The 26,619-nt window shown below is 35.6% G+C and overlaps 1 protein-coding gene across 1 annotated transcript in view; it reads right to left on the reverse strand.

Annotated features, from left to right (window-relative positions):
- rmdn2 (regulator of microtubule dynamics 2) overlaps positions 1 to 26,619 on the reverse strand; it is a gene marked incomplete at its 5' end in the record, with an annotated part of 127,823 nt that overhangs the window by 6,364 nt on the left and 94,840 nt on the right. The window contains 4 exons of the mRNA XM_082154580.1: positions 414 to 489; positions 10,905 to 10,965; positions 14,778 to 14,880; positions 16,820 to 16,994. Of these exons, the coding sequence (XP_082010706.1) occupies positions 414 to 489; positions 10,905 to 10,965; positions 14,778 to 14,880; positions 16,820 to 16,994 (415 nt within the window). The remainder of the gene's footprint in view (positions 1 to 413; positions 490 to 10,904; positions 10,966 to 14,777; positions 14,881 to 16,819; positions 16,995 to 26,619) is intronic.

Consider the following 26,619-nt stretch of genomic DNA (forward strand, 5'->3'; position numbering starts at 1 on the left):
ATCTGTCATTCAGCTCCTCTCTCTCTCACTGCTAGCTCACCTGCCAGTGCTCTGCAGGTGTGTGCTGTTTGGAAATCTAGCTGACAGCTAAGATAAAATGCTACGTGTATCAGAGACTGATCTTCTCTTATGAAATATGTGTGTGTGTGTGTGTGTGTGTGTGTGGTACCCTCATTCCATTCCTCTTGTCTCAGATAAGATTATGAATACTAACTCTCACAGAAGCTAATGTTATGCTCCTATCAACACATACAACCACTGAAAATCAAATGAAATCACCTTACGCTGAGATGCATTCACTGCTTTTAAAGCCTTCTCTACATGTCTACATATTTGCAATCCAATTAAAACATAAGAGCATCTAGAACACTGCCTAAAAAACACATTCACAAACCACAAACTATTACACTCACCTTAAAAAGGTAGCCATGTTTAATTTTATTCTGAATAGATTCATATTCAGTCAGGAGTCCACAAAGAATAGCATACCTACAAAGAGAAAACCAGAAAGAAAAGAGAACAATTACTAATACATGAATAGAATTTATGCTTAATTTCATTAATTAATTAATTATTATAAAACATGTATTATATCCTGTTTTCCCGCTCTGTTTAGTTGCCTTGGTTACTCATTACTCTCGTTTGTTTCTATGGTTAGCAATTGATTTGTGCACCTGTGTCTTCAGTTAATCGCAAGAAAGTAAAATCAAAAACTGTAATCAAAAATACAGATTAAACAACGCAACAACTTTACAAGAACGTAAAGACAAAACCGAAGACAGAGCAGAACAAACTGAGGGCACATAGGATAATGGTTAACATGATAATGATTAACTGAATCAGAGCCAGGATAGTTTCTGTATATATGCACCAATTTCTCGAACACATAATGTGCATTGATTACGACGCTGACTACGCTTTACAGTAGCATATAATTCTGGGAGAGATAAAGAGACAACATTATTATGTTTTTATACCCGGAAATGGCAAAAAAGCAACAAAATTGTCAAAGAAATCCAATGAACTACATTCAAAGCCAATGTAAAATGCAAATTGTACACCCAAGTCAAGTTTCTTGGTAAACCACATACAGTTACACTAATGTAATAAAATGCAGAAGAAATATTCTGATTAATATGAATATTTTTAACAAGGCTATTTGATAAAGATTGGTGTCTTTTATCATATAGAAAGGAAAAGAAAGAAAGTAGGTGAAAGGGCTGATGTGCGTGTGTACGTGTGCTGTAGTTAAAGTGTTTTGAGGGGCCGGTTGAGAGATGATCAAAGCTTTTCCACCATAGCCATGTAAATCCTGCTGGTACTCACAGTCAGACAATGGAGCCAGGCACAAACACCTTTTATGTGCTCGATCAAGGGGTGAAGAGGTCGAATTACTGTCACAGAAGGTGAGAGGGGCTCCGTTTGTCTGAGTTTGAATCGGGGACAGAGCCTGTATCCAAAAGGCTTTGACCTTGAGCTCACCAGAGAGAAACTCAATACTAGCACAGATGTATCATGATAGATAGACTTACTGTACTCAGTTACACTGGTGTGTGTGTGTGTGTGTGTGTGTGTGTGTGTGTGTGTGTGTGTGTGTGTGTGTGTGTGTGTGTGTGTGTGTGTGTGTGTGTGTGTGTGTGTGTGTGTGTGTGTGTGTGTGTGTGTGTGTGTGTGTGTGTGTGCGCGCTCTGTGGGAACTAATCTGTTTTACTGGCTGTTTAGACTGCAATTCCATGACAAAATAAAGGAAAATTAAATGCATGCAGAAAGGGATCCAAGTAACAAAAAGACTGCAAGAGCATTTATTTCAATATAAATTCCCTCTCAAGCATTTTAAATCATTGATGAAGTCAAGATTGTGCCGTACTGAATAGCCTCAGCACAGGCCATGGACCACACACAGTCTGTTCACTGACCATCTGAACATCTCAGGTTAGCAAGATTTAATCTGATTGGCTGACTTTGTGCAACTTTCAAGAGACAGGCCATACAGTTTATTTTTTTATTGATAACTAGAAACCAAATCAGATTTACTAAGGCTGAATCAATGAGAAGAGAAATGTAAAGTTTGCAGGCTATTTACAGCTTAACAGCAAGTAAACTATATATGCACAAACAAAATGGCAAATTCTGCTTTGTTCTCCAAGTTATGTCTATGTCATCCAAATGTAAGAAGTATACAGTATTATAGAACGTCTATACACAGTTTCTGCTAAAACGGCATGTAAAAAATGTAATGAACTCACTCTATGCGTTGCTCAAACAGTGAAAGTGGGCAGGTCTTGGACTGAAAAGCTGAAATGTTTTGTACAAATTTTTCAAATTCTGACTATGTACCATCAGTTTATCTGTTTAGGAAAGAGGATGGCTGAGAATGAATATTGCATCACCTTGTTGAGGAGCTAGTTCTCTGAACTTGGCATCGCTGCAGGCCAGACAGTTTAAGAACATTTCACAAACTTCCTCCCAAAGTAAACTTAAACTTGGGCAAGTTTTAGCAATTTCTCTGTCTGGCTATTGACTACTGTGACACAATGGTGCAAAGAAGGACTGTTAAAGTAAACAGGGGGAGAGGAGAGGGGGGGGGTTGAATGCCATAAAATCAACGGATCTGTTACAAAACCAAATCTGCTGCCTACATAGACAGCATTTTAAAGTAATCATATTTCTAACATTATGCTGCTTTGGCTAAATTCTAAGAGAGCATCAAATATATCCTTCACGGATAATGTAATCCCAAAATGCATTGCAACAAGCTAAGTGAATTAAGCTACCCCAGATGAAAGGGGTTTATACAGATACATTTGTAACACTTTACAGGTTTCATTTGTTAGCATTAGTTAATGCATTAACTAATAAACTTTTTAAAGCATTTATTAACCTTTGGTAATGTTAGTTAATACAATTTTTATATTTCTCAGTGCATTAACTAATGTTATAACAGATACAACTTCGTATCCTAAAAAAAATTGTACATTTTGAGATTAACATCAACTAAGATGAATAAATGCTGTAGAAGTATTGTGCATTCTTAGTCCATGTTAACTAACGTAGTTAACTAATGTTAGCAAACTAAACCCTATTGTAAAATGGTTTTACACTTTGGACCCATTTACACGATATCATTTTCAACTAAAAATGGAAAACTTGTTTTTTGCGTTTTGGCCATTCATTTACACGATAACAGCGCTTTGGGGACCTGAAAACACAAACTTTTGAAAACGGGATTCAAATATGTTTTTTAAAACGTTACCGTTTCCGTGTCAACTACAACAACATGAATTTGTGAAAACGGTGACGTCACTGTACTGGCCTGGAATGCATAATACTGTGCATTTAGTTGTTTTCACGGACAATGTTGTCATCTGTGTGTGGAAAACGCAAAGAAAAAAAAAACTTTCCGTTTTCAGTACATCGTTGTAATGTCAAAGTACCCTTTACTGTTACTGTGTAATTATAGATTTAAATGCTGAGTAATATAAAAAATGTGTACTTACTATAGGGTTAGGATTATTTATGTGTAATTATGCAAAATGTATAGTTATTACTATAGTAACTATGTGTAACATATAACAGGGGCACTGTAAAATAAAGTGTTACATATAGTATCATGCTATTTGCATAACAACATCGAACTCTTTGTAGTTAGGATGTCGCCTATGTAGACAGTACACAGTGGGTTTTGGAACATGGACATGAAGTTAGAGATCACCACAAATAACTTTTAATGTGTCTAAAGCATGATGAATTGCAAATAAATTTGAACTGAAACAACATAAAGACATACCAGAAGTGATTACTAATAACAACTGCTGGCAGAGAGAGTACAGGTGGGGAGAAGATTGCTCAATGTTCCCGGGGCTAATTCCTTCCCCCTCCTTTCACAGATTGGTTTGTGAAGTGTTTATATTAATTGCTGTCATGTTATGGCAATGTCTAGAGGCCTGAACATTTAACCACAGCTATGCAATAGAAGCCAGTGGCAGAATGTCTGCTGTCACACACCTGACACATTTCCCCAATCTAGGAATCTGGGATTTCCCTCCACAGAGGCATTATGAATAAACATCCCCAATAATTTACCATAATACTTTGTGAACAAGAAAGTATATAAAATACTGTATGAAATTAACAAGCTTGCAAGGCAGCGATGTATTGAAATTCCTATTATTTATTCTTCTCCACAATTGCCCTGCAACAAATTCAGTTACATTTCTATTATTATTATTATTTTATTTTTTTATAAACTTTACACTTTTTTTTTTATACTTTAAATGGAATCTCTATATAAAATAAATGGCATGCTCTACAGCTATTGGAATATTAAATCAACTTATTAATTAACATTAATTTTCACAGCAGTCTGTACGGCATCTAATAATACTCAGAATGCTGCTGGGTAATACAGACACAAATATGACCAAATTTTGATTATATCTTTATATCTGTAAATGCAGTCATTGTAAACTACTGCAATATGTAATATACAATACTGTTTAAAGGTTTAGGGTCAGTAAGATTTTTGTTTTTAAAAGAAATCAATACTAATAAATGTAGCCTTGGTGAGCAGAGTATATTGAATTATGCATCATAAATTGCTTGTGATGTTCCTCATTTTTAAGTCGCTTTGGATATACATATTCTGGGGGGGTGACAATACACTTAGCTCACGATACAAGACGATACACGATATTGGGGTCACGAGAACGAGTAAATATTTTTACATTATTTTTAAGAAATCTTAATTTACGAAATATATGACCAGAAAATTTGTATTTCATTCGAAAGAAAGTCACAAAATGCAAAACAATGCAGCTGCATTTTTAAACGTTTTAAACACTAATCATCTTGTAATGAATTCCACGTTTTACTTTCTGAGAATGAATGATCATGTGCAGTAAAAGACTTCTGCACACTCTCACGCTGATATCACAAGCCAGTTTTTAACCTTGAAGAGAAATATTGCCACGTTTTAATATTGCAAGATCTCATTACACTCCTAGCATATGCATTTTCGAACGCATTATTTGTAGCATTTATTTGCATACTAACATGTGAGTGGTGCATTCATGCATCTATTTAACCCTTGATAACTTCCTTTAAAGTTCAAAGATGGTGTCACTGTGAACCAAAGTCTAAATCCCGGTACCTACAACTTTATTATTATGCTGTATCGCAAGCACTGATATTTCCTTCAGGAAAAGCAAATCTAGTTTCATTATTAAAAAGACAATTTAAAGCAGATGAGTTTGAGTTCACTGAAGGACGGAATGCGTCCATAAAATCCATAAAAAGTGTTAAAGAAAACAAGCGGATGTTTGTTACTCTATTAATGTAGTTCTTCATGCTTAGAACAGGTCGGGGAGGTTTTGTGAGCTTCAGGCAGTTTCCAGTGTTCTAGTGAAACTTCTGTAAAGTTTATTCTATCTTGAAATGTGTACGGTGGCCGAGAGAGCTCAACACGCTGCAACTGAAGAAAACACACCTGCAAATTTAGAAAACATCTTCATCAGTTTCACAACACGTGTGCTCCAAATACTCACAACACAACCAAATACAGAAACACGAATAGCACAGACCACAACAGAAATGTTTCCAGCGGACCCCAATAAGAGACAAACCCGGCTGAGACATGCTTATAGCTCAAAGTCTATTTTATTTTAATTATAATTTTTTTTTTGTGCAAAACATACATATGAGACATGTTTATGACATACAACTTTGTATACAATATACAAAATGTATTAACAATATGTTCAATGTCATCAGAATACTAATGAGAAAAGAAAAATGAGCTGAAAATAAATAAATAAAAAAGATAGAGAAAAAGAACATGAGGAAAATATATTAATCTATACATCAGTTACATTGTACACATTTTGTCATGTTATGTTTAAATTAGTTTCATAAGAAATGTTAGGTGTAATGCAGGGTCCAAAGATGAGACGGCAAGTTTTAAAGGACAGACAGATTTAAAGGACAGACAGACAGACAGACAGATTTAAAGGACAGACAGACAGACAGACAGACTTAAAGGACAGACAGACAGACAGATTTAAAGGACAGACAGACAGACAGACAGACAGATTTAAAGGACAGACAGACAGACAGACAGATTTAAAGGACAGACAGACAGATTTAAAGGACAGACAGACAGACAGATTTAAAGGACAGACAGACAGACAGACAGATTTAAAGGACAGACAGACAGACAGATTTAAAGGACAGATTTAAAGGACAGATTTAAAAGGACAGACAGACAGACAGACAGACAGACAGACAGACAGACAGACAGACAGACAGACAGACAGACAGACAGACAGACAGATAGATAGATAGATAGATAGATAGATAGATAGACAGATAGACAGATAGACAGATAGATAGACAGATAGACAGATAGATAGACAGATAGATAGATAGATAGATAGATAGATAGATAGATAGATAGATAGATAGATAGATAGACAGACAGATAGACAGATAGATAGATAGATAAAATGTAAGTTTATTTGCAACAGCTATGTTAACAGCAATAATAAGATATTTCTAGTAATAACAGGTATTCAGCTTATGGACACCGTGCTGCGTTGTTATATGAACATAAATAATTCATAAATAATGGCACACAAGTGCCCCGCTCACTCCAAAGTCCCACTTCAAGGGCTCTGCCGTCTGCCCTTCGAAGGGAGTAGGGCATAGGGATGCTCACGGGCTATAAGCATGTCTCAGCCGGGTTTGTCTCTTATTGGGGTCCCCTGGAAAATTTCTGTTGTGGTCTGTGCTATTCGCGTTTCTGTATTTGGTTGTGTTGTGAGTATTTGGAGCACACGAGTTGTGAAACTAATGAAGATGCTTTCAAAATTTGCGGGTGTTTTTCTATTTGCATACGTTTCCTTCAGTTGCAGCGCGTTGAGCTCTCTCGGCCACCGTAAATGTGTGTGTTTTTGTTTTGTTTTTTCAACAAAAAAAAAAACAGAGAGGGGCAGAGAGAAAAAAACTAATCAAAACAAAAATGACACTACAAATAAATGTGTGGTTTGGCCATAGGCTGTTTCTGACAGTTGCTTTGAGAACTTTCGGTGAGTTGAAATGTTATATAGTTTCATACACAGAAAGAAAAAAGAAAAAAAAAAAATCCGAAGAACAGTAAGACTTGTGGCAGCCAGAAGCTTATGTAAGTTTACCCAGCATTTTCCTCAAGGGCAGAGAAATCCCCTGAGCAACTGGCCACAAACAAAGAGGTCTAAAAGTTAAACTGATTCCTTTCACCTCTTGGCTCAGAACAGAATGTTCTCTCTCGTCACCTTGGGCTGAGCATTCAGTAAAGTCTCAATGACAAGAGCTGCCATTGCCATTCAAGGTCAAACTGCCGCTCTGTCTGCGAGGAAAACCAGCTACAAACCCCATAAACTGAACTAATTACACATAAAAAGAAGAGCAAGACAGACACAAACTCTGCATTGCATCAGGACTTTCGGATACAGGTAAAAACATTTAAATAAAATAAAAATAAATACAACTGCAGAAATTACAGCTTTACATTTTCTGGCTAGTGCACCACCATTGTGCAAGAAAGTTGTGTGTGGTTGCCAGGGTGTTGCTATGCGGCTGCTAAGTCTCTATTAAGCCATACATAGTGTGCTATTACTTTTCTAAGGAATCATATTTATGATTTTCTACTAGTACTTAATAAAAACTAAGCTATGTTTAGCTACTATTAATTTTAAATGTTCCCCCCTTTTATCATACTGAAATCAAAATAAATAAATAAATATGTAAAAAATAAAAATAATACGTTTCACCTTTTGAGCAATGATTTATTTTCGCTGCATAATGTATGAACATTTAATACTTGGGGTTAGTTGTTTGTTCAAATGTCTAATATACAATTGATTACCAGTGTAAATCATTCTGTTCAAAAGATTAGGGTCGATAAGATTTTATTCAGCAAGAATACAGTAACTTGGTCAAAAAATGACAGTAAAGACATTTATAATAAACTTTCTATTCATCAAAGAATACTGAAAAATCACGCATCACAATTTCAACAAGAATATTAAGCAGTTTTCAACATTGATACTACTAATGTTTCTTGAGCAGCAAATCAGCATATTAGAATGATTTCTGAAGGATCATGTGACACTGAAGACTGGAGTAATGATGCTGAAAATTCAGCCTTGCCATCACAGAAATAAATTACATTCTAAAAAAAATATATAAAAGAATTTTTTTTTTTATGTTAAATTGTAATAATATTTTACAATACTACTGTTTTTTTTTACTATTTCATTCAAATTTCATTCACTACTATTTCATTCAAATAAATGCAGCCTTGGTGAGAATAAGAATCTTCAAAAGCATTGAAAATAAATCTTACTGACTACAAACTTTTGAAGAGAAGTGTACATCCATTTGAATTTAAATAATCACATGTAAACTGTTTTACTTCTGATTTACACTGAATTTGATTTTCTCATGAATACATGAATATGGCCACACAACATTTTTTAAATAATACAACAACAAGCAGAGTCATGGCAGTGTGCTAAGGACAGACTTCAAATGAGCTGAAGGCTAAATCCTCAATGAAAAGCAACTGTAATGCCAAGGACAGATAAAAGCAGCTGTAATGGAGATGCATGTGCGTTCGCCACAATGACTCTCCACTGGGCTCTATTTGATAATCCTGGCATCTGTGAGGGAACGGAAAGCATTGCGAAGGGATTTACACTGGCAAAATACCGAGAACAGTAAACATACTTCATTAAGACACCCTGCAACCAAACAAATGCAAACACACAATGAATCACAAAGATTCTGACCACAGCAACACTGAATATTACAGTATTTAATTGATTGGCAACTTTAAACAGTCAAACCATTAAAGCTCACAAAGAATGAAACTAAAGGGAGCAAAACTGATCTGATCTAAAGAAAGCTGTCTTGCAGTCAACTGCTTTCAGATGAGAGAAAATGAACAGGCAGCTTGTCATCAGATGAAATTGTCATCACTGGAGGAAACATGTATATATATTAAACTATACATATATAGTTTAATGTATTTTAAGTGTAATTTATTCCTGTGATGGCAAAGCTTAATTTTCAGCATCGTGAAGGCCCGATACACTCACAGCAAAGTTATTTTTTGTTCTTCGTTTAGAGGTAAAAAGAAGTTGGAAATACCTTTGCAGCAGTTTACTGTTAGCGAACACCCCAACGCCGGCAACACTGCTGAGAGCGGCGTTTAGATGAATATGTAAATATGTGCCGTGCGCTTTCCTCTCAATAACAAAATAAACACAACTAAAAATGACATCAGTGAGAAAACAGCAGTCAAGAAAGCATCTGATCATAGCGATGTGGATGTTTGCACGAGCTCTACACTAATGTCAAGTAAAGTCACGTCACTTTTATGTAGCAGTTTATACAAAAGATTGCTTTAAACCAAACAGCTTTACAATATTAAACATCAAAAAACAGTGTCAGTGTTGTTTTCAATTAGAATTACACTTTAATTTCTACTATAAAGCAGCTCTCCAGTGTTTGTTTTCACTCGTGGATGTCTGACCTTGACAGACTCATCAGAGGAAATGAACCAGAGAAGATTTCCACATCAAAGAAGGCGGAGCCTTAGGGTTAAAACAAACCTATTACATAATCGCCACAGACCAATGGTGGTATGAAGGCGTTTGCCAACCGGAGAAAACTTGTCCAGAAGCTGTTTCGAACTCCCTAAACAAACTCCAAAAGAACTTCGTTTTGGCTTGATTTTGTATGAAATGACATCACACCAGTTCGTATAAGTATATCGGGGCCTTTACTGCAGTCTTCAGGATCACATAATCCTTCACAAATCATTGTTTTATTTTTATTTGGTGCGCAAGACACATTTTTGATATTATCAATGTTGAAAAACAACCCCATACTTTTAAACAGTAGTGTATAAACACTAATTATGGAATAAAAGCACAGAAATTTCAAGCAACTGCAATTAAGTAGGTGTGTGTGTCATGTCAGCTTGGGGCTGTCTTTGCACGTGTTTACATTCCTGGGGTGTGGTGATGCTATCGAGAGAGTTTTGTAAGATGAGTATATCCAGAGGGACAGGCCTGAAAATCACCTCCGGTGCAGGACACCCACATCCAAGCACACCCACATATATATTCAGATACCCACAAACACACACAGGAGCCCAGGTGCTACAAACAAGTATGTAAATATGTTTCACTTATGAGGGACAGATTTGCAAACCTCTCGAATCCAACTTGAGGACATTGAAATTGTTGAGGGGAAAAAAGAGCCATAGAATGGCACAGTAAATTCTACACTATGCAAAAAAGTTGTCAGTAAGAGGTACGGGAAGCGCTGGGAATGAATTATTTTAAATAGGTGGGTGAAAGCCAAAAAAACAACAAACAAAAAAAACATATCAAACCACAGGCACTAGAGTCACAGCAGATGGGAAAAACCTAATTTAAAGTTTAAAGTTTCTAGTACGGCTGCAACAACTACTCAATAAAATGTTATTATCGATAAAGAAAATAATTTGATTAATTAAATGAATTTGATTAATGATTAGTTGCATCTGCGTGCGGTGCCCGGGAAACCATCAGCCAATCACGCCGCTTTACATTACTAAATTTCTATGGACAAAACGCATATGGAAAATAGCGGAAGGCAGAGAGTGAGCATAAAGAATAAAGATTACCATTAATTTTTTTTCATACATACAGCTACATATTATTCACCCCTATCATTTGTTCCCCCAAAATGTTCTTGTTTGAGAATTCATAAATTGAACACTCATACTGCTATGAAACTTCTTCAATCACCCAGTTGTAAAATTAGTATGAAAAAAACTGCCTTATTGGACAACAAATTAATTCAATACATGAACTCACCACTGATGACCTTCTGCACACTGTGGATTGATGGATATTGCCTCCTCACCAACTTTTTTTCCTGAAATGCAAAATCAAACAAAATAAACACTCCAGCAGCATCCGATCTGTTATCACTCCTATAGCCTAAATAAAACTAAATTCGAAGGTTCCTTTAGCAGAAGATGATCACACACCTGCTTATAGATGGAATAACAAGACATACATACAGTACTTCCTCTAAAGGTTTAAATATAGCAGTAATAATTGATCTGCTTCCAAACTCTTTGACATTAGCTATGTTTACATCCACCAATTTTTATGAGCAGTTTGGGATATCGTATAAAAAACAATGCTGGATGAAAACACCAAGATGCTCATAAATTCAAAAAATGCATGTTAAAAAACATGAGCTCAATTGAGGCGGATACATTTTTTTATCCGATGATAAGAAGACATGCGCATAAACTACAATTGAAACACATCTACCAAATAAATCCCTCAATGGGCAACAAAAAACTCAAATGGATGTGGTTGGATAACTAGACTAACCAGCAGACTAATTTCATTGCACAGCATCTCAAATGTTTGTTTGATCATTCTGAAATACCTGAGCCAAAGTCTGTCATCGGAATGTTGATGAATTATTTTTGTCTGCCAAAAACTGGCAATACTGTGTCTAAACTTAAGTCACTTAATATTAACTTGCTTAAACGTACAGTATGGAATTTTTCGCCACTAGGGGTCGCTAACCTATTTACAATAACAAAGGCGTAGTTTGATGACGCAACATTTGCTAAGAATGATGGATCTTGTCGTCAACGTCAAGCCGACCGATCTAATCTATGGATCTAATAATGTTTATGGATGACTGAATACATCGATGCTTTTATCATGACTGTGATATGAAGCAGTTCGGGATTGCTAAGAGACAGCTATCAGCTCCACACGCGACACGAGTCCCGCATAAGGAATATGGACATTTCATTCTACCGAACTAACGTTACAACTTACGAACTAGTGCAGAATTACTACTCACAGTCACAGGTCAGTTTATTAGACAAATTAAACTTGTGAGGTAACGCAGCGTTGTTTCACTTGGTCTAACATTACACTATCACACTAAACTGCATTTGAATGTGTTGAAATGTATGTGTTAGTTTGTCTGTATGAGACTAGCAGTAAGCTAGATCAACATTAGAATAACATACAGATCATATTCTAACATTTCATCATGTTGAGCTATATAACATTGATTAGTTTTATGTAAATGTGCTAACCTGTTTAATAAAGTACATGTAGAAGCGGTCGAAGTCTCGGACGTGGAGCTCTCGTTTATATACTGTCTATGGGAGCTCTAGGCATCTCGAAAACACCGCGCTGATATTGATTCTCGTTTTAGTTCTCCTTTTGTATCCAAAGTCTGCTTGCCATGGTCCATAATGTTTGAACGAAACAACAACAGCGTGCAAATAGACATTGCGAACTACCGTCAGTCGCTTTGGTTACTATCAGAGGGCTCTGGTTCATAGCTCTGGTTGCCATGGCAGTACGAGCGGAAACCAGGGACAACGCGGATATGACGCCATTGACGGCGACAAAACGGAAATAAAGAAACGGGACATTTCTCGAATTAAATTACAAATTTCTCCTGGTTTGAAAGTTGTTGGAAACAGTCGGGATAATGTAAGTACACAACAAAAAAAAAATATATAACATAGATATAGTGATTTTTGCTATTTTTAAAGCAAAAAAGTTACATATTGTGGCTTTAATGAACTGTTGTATAAAATCAATATAACATTTGTATCATGCTGATATTTGGAGAAAAACGGCACTCTTTGTGTGATATTGATAAACTATATTATGACAATAAAAGGTATTTTTGCCCCCTTATCTTGAATATTGAGGACATTCTAAATGCATTTTAGTAGACTAAATCACGCAGTGAAAGCGTGCACTAAATGCACAAATGCACTAGTCTAACCTACTGGTATGTGTGCACTCTCCAGGTGTGTCTTTGTAAAGTGAGGGACATACTCAATACTATCAGAATGCACATCATTAAAACAACAAACAAGATATTATCGTAGAGTATATGTCAGTTTCATTATAACATAATAAATAGTCTCATCTTAGAAAAACAAACTTTATCACTTCACTATAAAGAGCAAATCACAAGCATGTAACATCGTAGTTACGTTTAGTAAGTCATGAAATTAACAAAAGTACCAATAAATTACGTAACTGGTACGTCGTGCTGGGAAGGATTTACGTGTAGGTATGATGTTCATTCTATTCATCAGGATCAGTGTCCATATGTTTATTTACAGTTCATGTTAGTGTTGTGTATTTACCATCATGGTAAATGTAGTTTCAGTAGTTTCCACAATACCACTTTGTTTTCATTTATTTTGTTATTTTCTATATTTTTGATGACTATGGTCATCATACCAACTTATTAACTTTTTTGAATTAGCAAATACTTGTTTGGGGCTGCTAATAATAGCCTTACCTTATACTGTTATTCATCATTCTTAGTGATATTCTAACAATTTATTAGACTGTGTAAACTCAGCGGTCTGTCTGCGATTTGATTTCGCCCTGCAGCTCAGGCTGGAAACCTGTACATTCTTCTATCCTGCTTCCATTACAAATCTGTGGGGACCAATCACAAACTGGCTTATCCACCTGGTGCGCTATTGGCGAGTTTAATCCAATCCAATTTCTTTTAACCTCTCGACGATGCTCAATGGCTTCTTTAGTTTAGCAAACAAATCGCTCGAGTGGGTGTAAATACCACTCACTTTCATGTTTTTTTTTTTTACAACCTGCAAAAATCACTCAATGCCATTGCTGCTTCTGCAAACCGCTGATCAATGCTCCTCCAAACCAACACGTTTGGTTACACATTTCCTGCCTGGAGTTTTCGCTGCAAAGTACGTCACCCGGATCGTTGGTCTGATTGGTTGAAGGACTATCCAATTGCGTACAGAGTCATTTGAACTATGCCCGTTGATCACGCCTCTTGTGCAGTAGAAAATACAGAGCAGACTCCCCAGACCAATGTTCAATCTTAAAAGATTGAGCTTGGTCTGGTGACAGCCAGACTAACAAATTATGTTTATGTTAAGTAAAGTGGGATGGTACTTGTGTGTTTGTCACAATGGCCAAACCAGTGGAGAACCACTGCGTTATGCAACTGAGGACAGGCATCCCGAATGCAAGATAACATGACAGCGTTTATTGCATTTCGTCATCAATGCAAGTAATTTATGATGTAGGATAAATAAGTCACAGTGGCTTTCTCCGATTGCAGCAACTTCCATATTTAGTACAGATATTTTGCAGATTTTAGTACATGGTTTATGCGGTATTCCAAATGTGTGCACAAGTAAAATTCGCAACTTCGGATGGAAACATAGCTAATGAAGCTTGCATACAGAGAAGTGACTGGAGAACAGCAATTAAAGACACAATAGAAAAGAAGGATCAGAAACTGAACTAGTTCATCCTGTCCCTCCATACACACATGAACTGAGTTGATATTGCGTTACATTTAATTAGCAAGGAGAGAAGGACAAACAAGAACAGAAAGCGAAGGCAGAGATGGAGAGTGCACCCAAATTAAGAGTGTTTTAATGAATAAGTCAAGATGGGTTATAAATTAATTAGTTAATTATTTAACTATTTTAATCTACTTCAATCAAATTATATGCCAAATAATTAATTAACTTAATGAATCAATATTTGCTGAGAAAAGCCACCAAATGTTTAATTTTAATTTTAATTTTAAGTCAACGTTATGTCATATGATTCAGTTCTCAATTCTCAATTCAAATGTCTACAGTGTACATATACATATCAACCCGTAATCATGAAAGCGGTGATTACCGTTTTCAGCGTAGCTCTTCTTCTCTGCAAGGTCCATGGCAAAATCATGTGCATCTGCATAGGCTCTGGACAACCGCCAAAGGTACTGCCACTTCTGATCAAACTGTAAGCACATACATGATGTGTGCGTAACTTTTATTACTAAACCAGAACACTATATTAAAAAGTTTGGTGTCAGTAAGACTTTTTAATGTTTTTGAAAGAAGTCTCTTATGCTCTCCAAGACTGTATTTATTTGTTAAAAAATACAGTAAAAACAGTAATATTGTGGAAATATTATTTCAAATAAAAAATATAACCGCAAGCCGCGATGACGGGTCTAAGCCCCGGCGCCACCTCCACCCCGGTGGCTTTAGGACAACTGTGCATGACGGGCAATGTGCATTTAAAGCGTGAAAATGTAAAAGAACTACGTCAAAATTGTTTTCAATGCACCACATTTAATGCAGCAGCTGGTACCACTACCATGAACCATAACAGCCACATCCATGAGATCATTTAAATGTAGATGCATTTTTATGTTATAGGATGTTAAAGGTCACTTTCAAATCAAAATTTTGTAAGTCCATAGGTATTTATCTTAAAGTATTTTATATATTTTTTTTTACTTTATTATTAAACTAATTATATAAAAAAATCTAAGTAATATTATAAACCATCAAGAGTGTAAAATAGACTCAACCAATATATACTATATATACAGTACTATAGTATATAGTGTATATCAAAATGCAGTAGCTAATAAAAGTAATTAATTATGTCTGAAAACAATCGCTGCGTTTACATGAACCCTATCCGAATGTAATCGGACTACTAGCAGAGTCAGAATAAAAAAAGTCTCATGTAACCACGTCAATCAGAATGAATTGGCCAAATGCGTTTAAAATTTTATTCGGATTGTAAGCGGTGGTTTAAAACCTTTAGTAATCCGATCAAGATTATGTAAAAACTTGATAGGATTGGATCTGAAACTGGGAAAGTACTGTGCATGTGCAATGACGTAGAAATGGCGTAATGATGTAGGATGCAAGGAACAAGCTGTTGTTGTTGAATGAAGTGTAATAAATGAATGTTGTGTCATTCTAAAATTCTCCTTCTATTCGTCATCTCTGTCCCGAAATCAAAGAAAATTAGTAATTAGAGAGAATAGTATGTGCAAACAGTGGGGAAACTGTATGTTCATGCAATGTGCGCATTTCATAAAAATCAATTCCGATTTGAAGCTTGTGACATATAAACGGCCACATCAATCCGATCACTTTATTTAGAGTTCATGTACACCGAATCCTATGTTCGGATTCATAAATCGGAATTAATTAATTCCTATCTAAACAGAAGGTGTCCATGTAAACGAAGCTACTGTTCTCAACCCTGTGTAAAAATAGGCCTATGCTGCTATCTAGTTCTTATAGTATGCATTTCATTTGATTTTCTTTCTTTCTTTCAACCAGATAGCATGAATTCACTTTTTATTTCTATTATTTTATAGAGAAATAAATGGCGTAAAATGTATCATTTAGAAGATATGCGACTCTTCCAGCTTCCATTTAAAACATGCTAAGAGTTTCAAAAACAACCAAAAATAATATTAAAAGTCTGATGTGTTGCCATGACAACAATATTCAAGATATCAAGAATCATTTCACAGGAGTATATCAGCCATGTCTTGGCCTTATTGTGACAAAATTGTATTCCTGTGATGCAAAGCTAAATTTTCAGCATCATTACTCCAGTCTTCAGTGTCACATGACCCTTCAGAAATCATTCTAATATGCTGATCTGGTGCTCAAGAAACATTTCCTATTATGTTCAATGATGAAAACACTTACACTGCTTAATATTTGGTGGAAACCGTGATATATGGTTTTTCAAGAAACTTTAAAAGAATAACATTTATTTGAAATGTAAATCGTTTGTAACATTATAAATGTCTTTACTGTCACTTGTGATCAATTCAATGCACCTTTGCTGAATAAAAGCATTTTTTTCCCTCCAAAAAACATAAACCCTGACACCCAACTTTCAAAAGGAAGTTTACATACCTCTTCTTTCCTCTCCAGCAGAGCATTCAGGCCTTGTGCTTTCTCTGCCCCGTTACAGCTGTGCAGTCGGTCTGCTTTCTGCAACAGAGCCATGAGTTCATCCACTGGTTCCTGCAGTGGTTTTCGTTCATCGTCACTTTCCTCTTCCTCAGAGTCGGTCAGGGCGGTTATATATCTGTAGCACACAGTAAAGAGGACAGTGATCATGCACCTGCTGTGATGACATTGGCTTCTTATGAGACTGAACACCTTTAGCTATGTTTTAAAGGAATGTCAATTCTTGACAACAAGGATGTAACTTACATGGTAACTGCGTTAAATGTATGTTGGAGCTGAATTGAAACTGAAGTGACTCTATGATACAGTTCTCAATACAGAGGCAATGTGGGTTTCTAAAAGTTTCAAAAATGCTTTAAGGTATCTTTAACCTAAAAGATACACTTAGGAAACAACATGCTTAAAAACAAGAAGTTAAAGAAGATTTTGCTTTTGACTATGCCTTCAACCTCTGTTTTTATTTTTCCTTCTCAAGTGACAGAAGGTGAAGGAATTCCCTTTTGGAGGTCGAGCATAAATTTGGTAATAAACGTAAAAAAAAAGGGAATTTTTGTTGGTCACTAATGCAGTCAGTAATGGGTATGCATTCATAAAGTGTTTACATGCTAAATATCACACAGGGTTGTGTACATGTGAAGCAGGGTAATTAACCGTTTATTGGGATTGCTGCTTGCAGTACTGACACCTAAAGGCTTTTGTGTAAAAGCACTGTGAGAGTTGTTTATTTTTCTTAAAACAAGGCATGCGATACCTGCCTAACTTTTACAGCTTTTGAAAAAACGTCCCCTTTCAATTACTGTAGGTGTGCACTAACACTTTCAGCAGCTGACATGAGTGCGTAAAAAACATTAATTACAGGTTAAGGTACAAATGAAAGGCTTGACAAAAAGTGAAAACATTAAAGGCTTCCATTAAGAGCTGGCACCTACAGCATTTGCGTCATATGCTGTTCGTGAGAACATTTGAGACTGCGAGCGATAGTTCTGCAGGGATGTGTTGGAGCTGGAACCTCCCTGGGCACTTCAATGTTACATACGGGGTCTTATAGGTCGCTCATGACATTCAACGGAGATTACCTACAGCCCCAGGAATCAAAGATACACGTAGTGATAGAGATTTCTTCTAAAACCAGGATGTTTTTGATTTCAGGGGCTATAGTTGCATGTTAACTGCCAGAGATCTGAGTCGTTTTAGCCATTCTTATCTGTCTGTCTGAAGTGATGTCTTTCTCAGACCCTCATTATTGCTAAACGTATACTGGCAACTCTACCTCTGCAATGTCTTTCTCCACTTCTTCTGCAGTGTCATACAGACATAATTGTGAGTCACATACCAAAACTAAGTTGAGCAGCACATAAAAAAAAAAAACTCCAAAAGACAATATATGTATTTCTCTCATCGAGCAGCATTGGCAAAGGGGGAAAAAAAAAAACACAATAATTGTAATATACAAATATATATATTTTTTATAATGAACTGTTTTCTGTTTTATCATATTAATCAAATGTAATGTATTCATGTGATGGCAAAGTTAAATTTACAGCAGCCATTGCTCCAGTCTTCAGAACAGCATTCATTTGTAATTTAGTATTTTGTAACATTATAAATGTCTTTACTGTCACTTTTGATTACTTGAATGTGTCCTAGCTGAACTTTTTGTTAAAAATCGTATTTCCCCCAACTTTTAAGCAGTAGTGCATCACGGTGTCCACAAAAATACTATGCAGCAAAAGCTGTTTTCAACTTTGATGATAATAATACGAAATGTTTCTTGAGCAGCAAATCAGTATAGAATGATTTCTGAAGGATCATGACACTGAAGACTGGACTAATGATGCTGAAAATGGAGCTTTGTTTCACAGGAATAAATTATATTTTAAAATACAAAACTGTTATTTTAAATTGTACTATATTTCACAATATTAGTGTTTGTTATGTTAATTATTCTAAATATTCTTAAATATTCTATAAGAAAATGTAAGAAATAAAGTGAAAGGAACAAGTCAATATGTAGGCCTACGTAAATGTAAATGTCTAGGGAGCAAACAATGAGTTGTATTAGTAACAGTTTCGACAATCTCCTACTGATCTCCATTACTTTTAAATTCACTTCATAAAAACTTAAATTGTCTTGTACTGTTGGGTTTATATATTTATGTTGTGTTGTAGTATTGTTTTTATTCATATGGCTAACTGTAAATATTTCAACAATGATTTTGTTAACATCATGCATTTCGAAGCTGTTAATGATTTAAACGATGGTTAAGTTAATAATTAATTCAACAACATATAGCCTACATAACACTTTACTCATATGGAAACTGTAATTCTAATTCTTTAAGAGTCTGAAATAGATTTTGCTCAAACAGGAAATACATGCATTATAACTTATTCCGACAAATAATGCTGACTGCTTTATTTACAAGATGATGCATGGTAAACTTTGCATTGTAACGTATAATACACAAACCACCCACGTACCCCACACCAATAATCCAACCCAAGGGGTTTACAGTGCGTATCATATGCATGTAAAAACTAATTTTAGTGTATAAATTGTACGATAAATGCAATGCGTGCTATAGAGATGCATTTCAAAAGATCGGGTTGATTTCAATATATGACTTATCCTCTCCAAAAAAAGCATTCACATTACAGATAACATCTGAAGTAACAATTAATTTACAATCCTGTGAGACTGAGACACTGAAAATCGGGTGATTTTAGGTCAACGTTTTTGTTGCAAGTCAATGAGTCCCTCTGTCAGTATAGGGAATAATAAGTTGGCTGCTCGAACACTTTGGGTAGCTTCACTGCCTGACGACAATGAGCAATCCAGTCATTCATATAGATCAGTGGTCTATGTGGTGTTTTTGATTGTTTTAAGACAAACTCAAACTCATCAACAAACAAAAAAAAAAGTGCAAATTTGTCAATTTGTTTCCTACCATGACAAACATGTAACTAATCCCATCAACGTGTGGGGCGGGGCTTTTCTCCACTGACTTTCTATGTGATGTTCAAAATGTTTCTAAAGATACTGATCTTTATAAGGCAGCTGTCTGACTCAGAGATGGCGAATGAGGACATTGTTTGTGTAACATTAGCAACACATTATTAGCTGTTTGATAATGTAGTCAGACCAAAGGCTAATCATATCTTATCCCGCTATGTGTCCGACGCTGTAGAAAGCGATACATAAAACGCATTCCCATTCTGATACATCGACTTGTGGACGACCCTGTATAATTCTGATAATAGGTCTTCCTCTTCTTCTCAAAACAGTTTCTAGTTCAAACATTTATGACTGAATTAAACCAATATTTCCACTTGCCATTGTGTAGCAGCATTTACTAAAGTTGACCAGGATCAGGTAGTCCGAGCTGGTGTGAGTGAGTGGAGGCGGGGACTAATTTGCATATTAATGGTTCCGCGTATACTAAATGAGGCAAGAATGTAGAGTTACATTCAAGCTACTTCAAGGCATGAAGAAATTATTTTCACAGGAACAAAACGTTTTAAATCACTTTGATTATCAAAGATGAGTTAATGGGATAATGCTCTGATTTAAGACCTTTTTAAGGCCTTAATATGTGGAACAGAGAATTAAGAAAAAAAAAAAAAAAAAAAAAAAATTTATTAAGACCCGCAAAAACATTGCGAACATCGCCAAACCGTCTGAAAAATGTTGAGTTAATTTTTTTGCTATAACGCACAGCCAGAATCTGAATGAAGTTGTTTTTCCTCTGGATTGAAGGATGCAGCCACACCCAGGAAACACAGAATCTTCAACAAGGATTATTCCGATGCCAATCTTTTATCTCCCTCTTTGTGTGGCCACCATGAGCAGAACGGTGGGTTCAAGAGCACAATGTTTGTTTGAGAGCAATCACATCTGTCCTCAGCAAAGATCAACAACTGTCAAGGATCTGGCTGTACATTCAGTTCTGATGCATCATCTGTACAAACATTAACCCACATCATTAGCGTTTGCCTTTGCATTTGCATTACTTCTCTGCTTCTTAGGGATGCACCGAATATTTGGCAACAGAAATTATTCGGCCGAATATAGCACAAAAAAAAAGCAATTTCGGACGAATAATTTCGGTTGCCAAACATTTGGTGCAATCCCGAATTCACTTCTCTTTGCACGTGAATGGTCAAATACAGACACAGTTGTCTAAATGCAAATCATGTGGAGTGTCTCACAAAAACACAGTCAATTATCACTCTGTGAAAACCAGATATATGTGTCAGTATTACCGGTAGATCCAAGCATTCGGTCTTAAAGTGTCAGCAGCCTTAAATACCTGTCTGTGTCACTAATGTTAATCAAGCAACAAAAGATGTTAAATAAATGTTAAATAAACCTACTGTACCTGAAAAACGTGGTTCATTTAATATTTTTTCATATTTGTCAGCTGTTTGTAATTTGCTTCATTCTTTTTTATATAGGCCTAACAAAAATTGTATAACTAAATTATATATATTGTTATCATGAAATAATAAAATAATTTGAAGTGAAATAATTTAGCACTCTTTTCAATGCACTTTTTTGTTGTAGGCATACAAAGTACGCTACATTCTTTCAGCAGTCAGTTATAGGCCTAATATGGGCTCAAAACATTTTTAATTTAACAATTTATTTATTTTAAGTTAAGTCATATTGTGCTTTGTTGCTAGAATGTCTGCTAGAATGAAAATGTTCAGTGTTAAATAAATATTTTTTATGATTATGAAATCAAAATAACCCTCCAAAATGATGACTGGCAAAAATATTTGAATGACTTTCTAGAGTCCAACCTGCAGTTGAAGTGAATCCAACACTTCCATCAGTCAAAGCTTTCAATGCAATTGTGAAAAAACATCATGGGGGTTGCCTTTCTGTATGTTTTCATTCATTGATCCTCTCATTCATCAGCTAAAGTCTTCCTCTCTATAGGCTGAGCATGTTCTCTCAGTGGAGGTGTTAATGAACGTTGCTGATCATGAGATAAATCAGCACATTCCAGCACTGAAGCTCATCTCTGGTCTCATTCCAGCGTGATTCACAATACTGTAGATCTATTACAATGAACCAGGGACATTTTCTCTGAGGGAGTTAGTGCCTACTCAAAACATTTGGTTGATAAAATAATCAACAGCATTACAATAAAATGACAAATATTGCGAAACAAAGCTTTAAGTCTGTAAGCAATTTATTTTTCACTGTCCAGCCATGGTAAAAAAAGCATTTTCTTATTTTTATTTTTATTTTGTAGGGGTGTAACGATACCCTCATGTCACGATTCGATACATATCACGATACTGAACTCGTGATACGATATTATTTCGATACTCCAAGTCATATGATAAAGGGTTAACAAAAAAAAATTCTGTTGATTAAAATGCAAAATTTGGTATTACATTGGGGGTGGAAATGAATTAGGTTTGGACTTGGTGCTGAAAACCCAATGCACAGGACAATGGTGACGCCAGAATAAAAATATTCATGATTCTGAAGCTTAAAATACAGAATCATTTTAGACGAATATGCTTGCACTCTGTCACTGACTAGATATATTTAAAATAATGCAGGCCACTTTTTACTGGTAAGAAGATATTTGGCATTATCAGGACCCACAAATATTCCCCCACTGCATTAGTATACATTATTCAACATTATATAGTAGTTTAATGTAGTACTTACTGACACTAAATCTCTGTAAACTTGATTTTTTTTTTTTTTCTCACACAGTAATTCTCATTTTGGGTGAACTATATACACAATACATATTTTCACTATCCACGATACATAATGTTGCATTTTTCTATTGCGATATATTGTGACACGATACATTGTTACACCCCTTTTATTTTGTATTTTGTACAGTTAAAAAAAATAAAAAAATAAATATACAGTGGTGTGAAAAAGTGTTTGCCCCCTTAGTAAATATGATCAAATATGGCTGTAAAAAATAAATCTGCATTTTTTATCCTTTTGATATTTTATTTTAAAAATGTGCAAAAATCTAACCTTTCATTGAAGTAAAACAATTGAAAGTGGGGGAAAAAAAATCACATTATGAAATAAATGTTTTTCTCCAAAACACGTTGGGAACAATTGTTTGCCCCCTTTTATTAAATACTTTTTGCAACCTCTTTTTTCCAAGATAACAGCTCTGAGTTTTCTCCCATCTTAAGTGTTTGCTGCCAAAAAAGTTAATGTTTCATCTGACCATAGAACATTTGAAAAGTAACTGACACTAATGGAACTTCAAACGGGATGGGTTCTATGGTCAGATGAAACAAAAACATTAACTTTTTTGGCAGCAAACAGTTAAGATGGGTTTGGTGCACACAGGGATAAAAAAGTACATGTGTAAAATGAAATACTCGGCTGTATAGGTCCTGGACATCTTGTTCAGATACATGGCATCACGGATTCGATCAAATACCAACAGATAAAAAATCTAAACCTGACAGCCTGTGCTAGAAATCTTATAACGGAGAACAGGATGGAGAGATTCTGTTTGGAGGAATGTTCTCTGATCTCTTGTCAGGTGTTCTCCAAACTCATCAGGCATTACAGGAGAAAACTCAGAGCTGTTATATTGGCAAAAAGTATTTAATAAAAGGGGGCAAACAATTGTTCCCAACGTGTTTTGGAGAAAAAACATTTATTTCATGTGATTTTCCCCCCACTTTCAATTATTTTATTTCAATGAAAGGTTAGATTTTTGCACATTTTTAAAATAAAATATCAAAAGGATTAAAAATGCAGATTTATTTTTTACAGCCATATTTGATCATATTTACCAAGGGAGCAAACACTTTTTCACACCACTGTATATATATATATATATATATATATATATATATATATATATATATATATATATATCTCAATGAATAAGTACGAGATGAAAATGTTAGGGAGGGACGATTTGGGAAGAGATTCAATCACAATGAAACTGTGTGGTAAGCAGAGCTCGAATTGAGTCAAGTCTTATGGGGGGTCCCCAAGTTTTTTTTGGGCGGGGGGTTGGTTAGTCTCGCAATATACACTTTATACAAAATATACAGTATATTTGATCATAATATGCGTATATATACTATTTATTAAAAACGCTGGATAAAGAATTGTGTATATATATATAATTCTTCTTTTAAATTACTTACTAAAGTAATATGGATTTAGAGGGTGAAAATTTCTAACCTCCCAAACTCAAAATTTTCTAGTGACTGATAACATCTAAATTTTGCAATTGGCCCAAGTGAAATTCTGTAAATTAAATTTTATAATTTACAGATTTTCACTTGGGCCAATTGAAAAATTTAGATGTTATCAGTCACTAGAAAATTTTGAGTTAGGGAGGTTAGAATTTTTTTACAGTGTACTTAGTGTATATATATATATATAAACTCAGTCTCTTTTGCCACAACTGAAATGGAGAACTGAACATAACTATATATAATGTGTTACATAGAAATGTAGAAAACACGTTTCGGCCCAGATCCGGCCCACATCTGGCACTTGTGGAATGCGGATCTGACCCACATGCAGCGTGGAATGATGACAGTTGGGCGGCTCACTCCTGTTTGCCAGATCTGGGCCACAAGCAGGCCATAGCAATGCCACATGTCAGCCAAGAGCAAAGAAATAAACCAGAACTGGACCTTATCTGAGCCGCAAAACCTGTGTATATTAAATATGGAGTCATTTCAGCCTTAATAAGCCTGTTAACAAGCAGAATCACTGAAGGAAAGAAGAGAACAGAAAAAGAGTCGAGCAGAAACACAAGAACTACAACTGACTTCAGCCACAGTCTAAGATGAACTGAAGCGAAAAGGAGACATTAAATCTGTGAAGATCTCAGCAGAGGAGGATTAAACAACTCCACAAACAGCATCTTAGACTGTGGCTGAAGTCAGTTGTAGTTCTTGTGTTTCTGCTCGTCTCTTTTTCTGTCCTCTTCTTTCCTTCAGTGATTCTGCTTGTTAACAGGCTTATTAAGGCTGAAATTACTCTATATTTAATATCAGACTTTGTGGCTCAGATAAGGTCCGTTTATCAATGACAGCCTTTAGATTTCGATTGTAAAACTAATTAAAATATAAACTAATGGTTTAAAAATGTGTTATTTGTTAAGTGACCATGGTATAAGCGGGTTAATGCCCTGCGAGGTGTCCATTGTCAGGTATTAATGGACTTCGGCGGAGGCAACCGTCCGACGCGCATTAATACCTGACAATGGACACCTCGTCGGGCATTAACCCTTACTTATCCATCTTCATCGAGATCTCTAGCACTCCTGTAGAACCAGGAGGACTATTAATAATGAAAAATTAGTAACTTAAGCCTAAGTGTTTCCAATTTATGCAAGGAATACAAAAGCCCCGGCATGGAGTGGACAGATATAAAGTAGAAAGATATACAGAGAGAAACAATTACCCCTCAAAAAAGTCAGTAAGAAGCTTTCTTTTCCCGACTGGGAGTGGAGGTTTATTTTTCTCCATTTTTTAAAAAGCTAAAATTAGCTTCACCGGAGCGGCGCCAAACAAACAATCCTGTCAGTCAACGATGTCATGCGCGCGCACAGCGCTCTTTAGATGTGGGGCGGGGCGTTTACATTTTAAAGAGACAACTAGCTATAAACAAACTTAAAATAAATTATTGTAAATAATCAATTCACGAAATGTACTGTATCCATTGCATGCATTTAATCAGATTTGTCATTATTATTTTTACTAAAATAAAAATATCTGAGGGACCCCCTTAATTCTATTTTTTATTTCTTATGGGGGGTCCCTAATACCTTATGGGGGGTCCCGGATCCCCCCAGCCCCCCCTCAATTCGAGCACTGGTGGTAAGGAGGTTATAGCGAGGTTATCTACCCGGCGGGTTAACTGCATACAGTAGCTGCATGCCTTATAAAATTTTTAAAAATGTCAACATATGTGAGAAAGAGAAAAACAGACATATGAATACATTTATAAACTGGTAGAGTGACGTAACAATCTCTGGGAAAACACAAAGAAATGTACGGCTCGACAATAAGGACTGCATGATGGCCATGATGGCGAAAGTTGATCATGCATTTGCACGTGTTTTGCCAGTTTAAACAATAAAGCAATTATAAACTATTTTAAGCGCAGGAAGAAGCGAAAGAGAGCTTAATTCGGACGGTTTTCATTGTGCAGCGACGCACACAGAAAGCCGCCTCTCTGACAGCGTACGAGTCCTGAATTGGGTTTTCTTTCGTGTCTTATCCCATTTGAAAGGACAAATACACACAAACAATATATCAAACTGCCCATTTTGGCGAGCATTCATTTAAACAGTCAGTTATGTCTTAAGTGAAACTAGTCAAGTCAAGACAAGTCACCTTCATTTATATAGCGCTTTTAACAATATGTATTGTTTCAAAGCAGCTTTAAACTAAACAGTTGAGAGAAAATCAGATGTTTATCAATGGATCAGTGCTTTAGTTTTTAAAGTGACAGCAGCCTAAACCTGCTTCTGCAGTCAATGTTAAAGGGGTCCCTGATTATGATTTCACTTTTTAACTTTAGTTAGTGTAATGTTGCTTTTTGAGCATAGACAACATCTGCAAAGTTACAAGTTGCAGAACCAAAACAATATTCTTCTACAAAATGCATGCAGTTTTGTTTTTTAACTGCTAGAGGTCCAAAAGTTACATAGTGTACCTTAAAAAAGAAAGTTTATTTATTGGCATCTATGGTTTTGTGAAAAATCTTT

Source organism: Leuciscus leuciscus (genome assembly GCF_965113295.1).
Source record: "Leuciscus leuciscus genome assembly, chromosome: 22".
NCBI classification, from domain to species: Eukaryota; Metazoa; Chordata; class Actinopteri; order Cypriniformes; family Leuciscidae; genus Leuciscus; species Leuciscus leuciscus.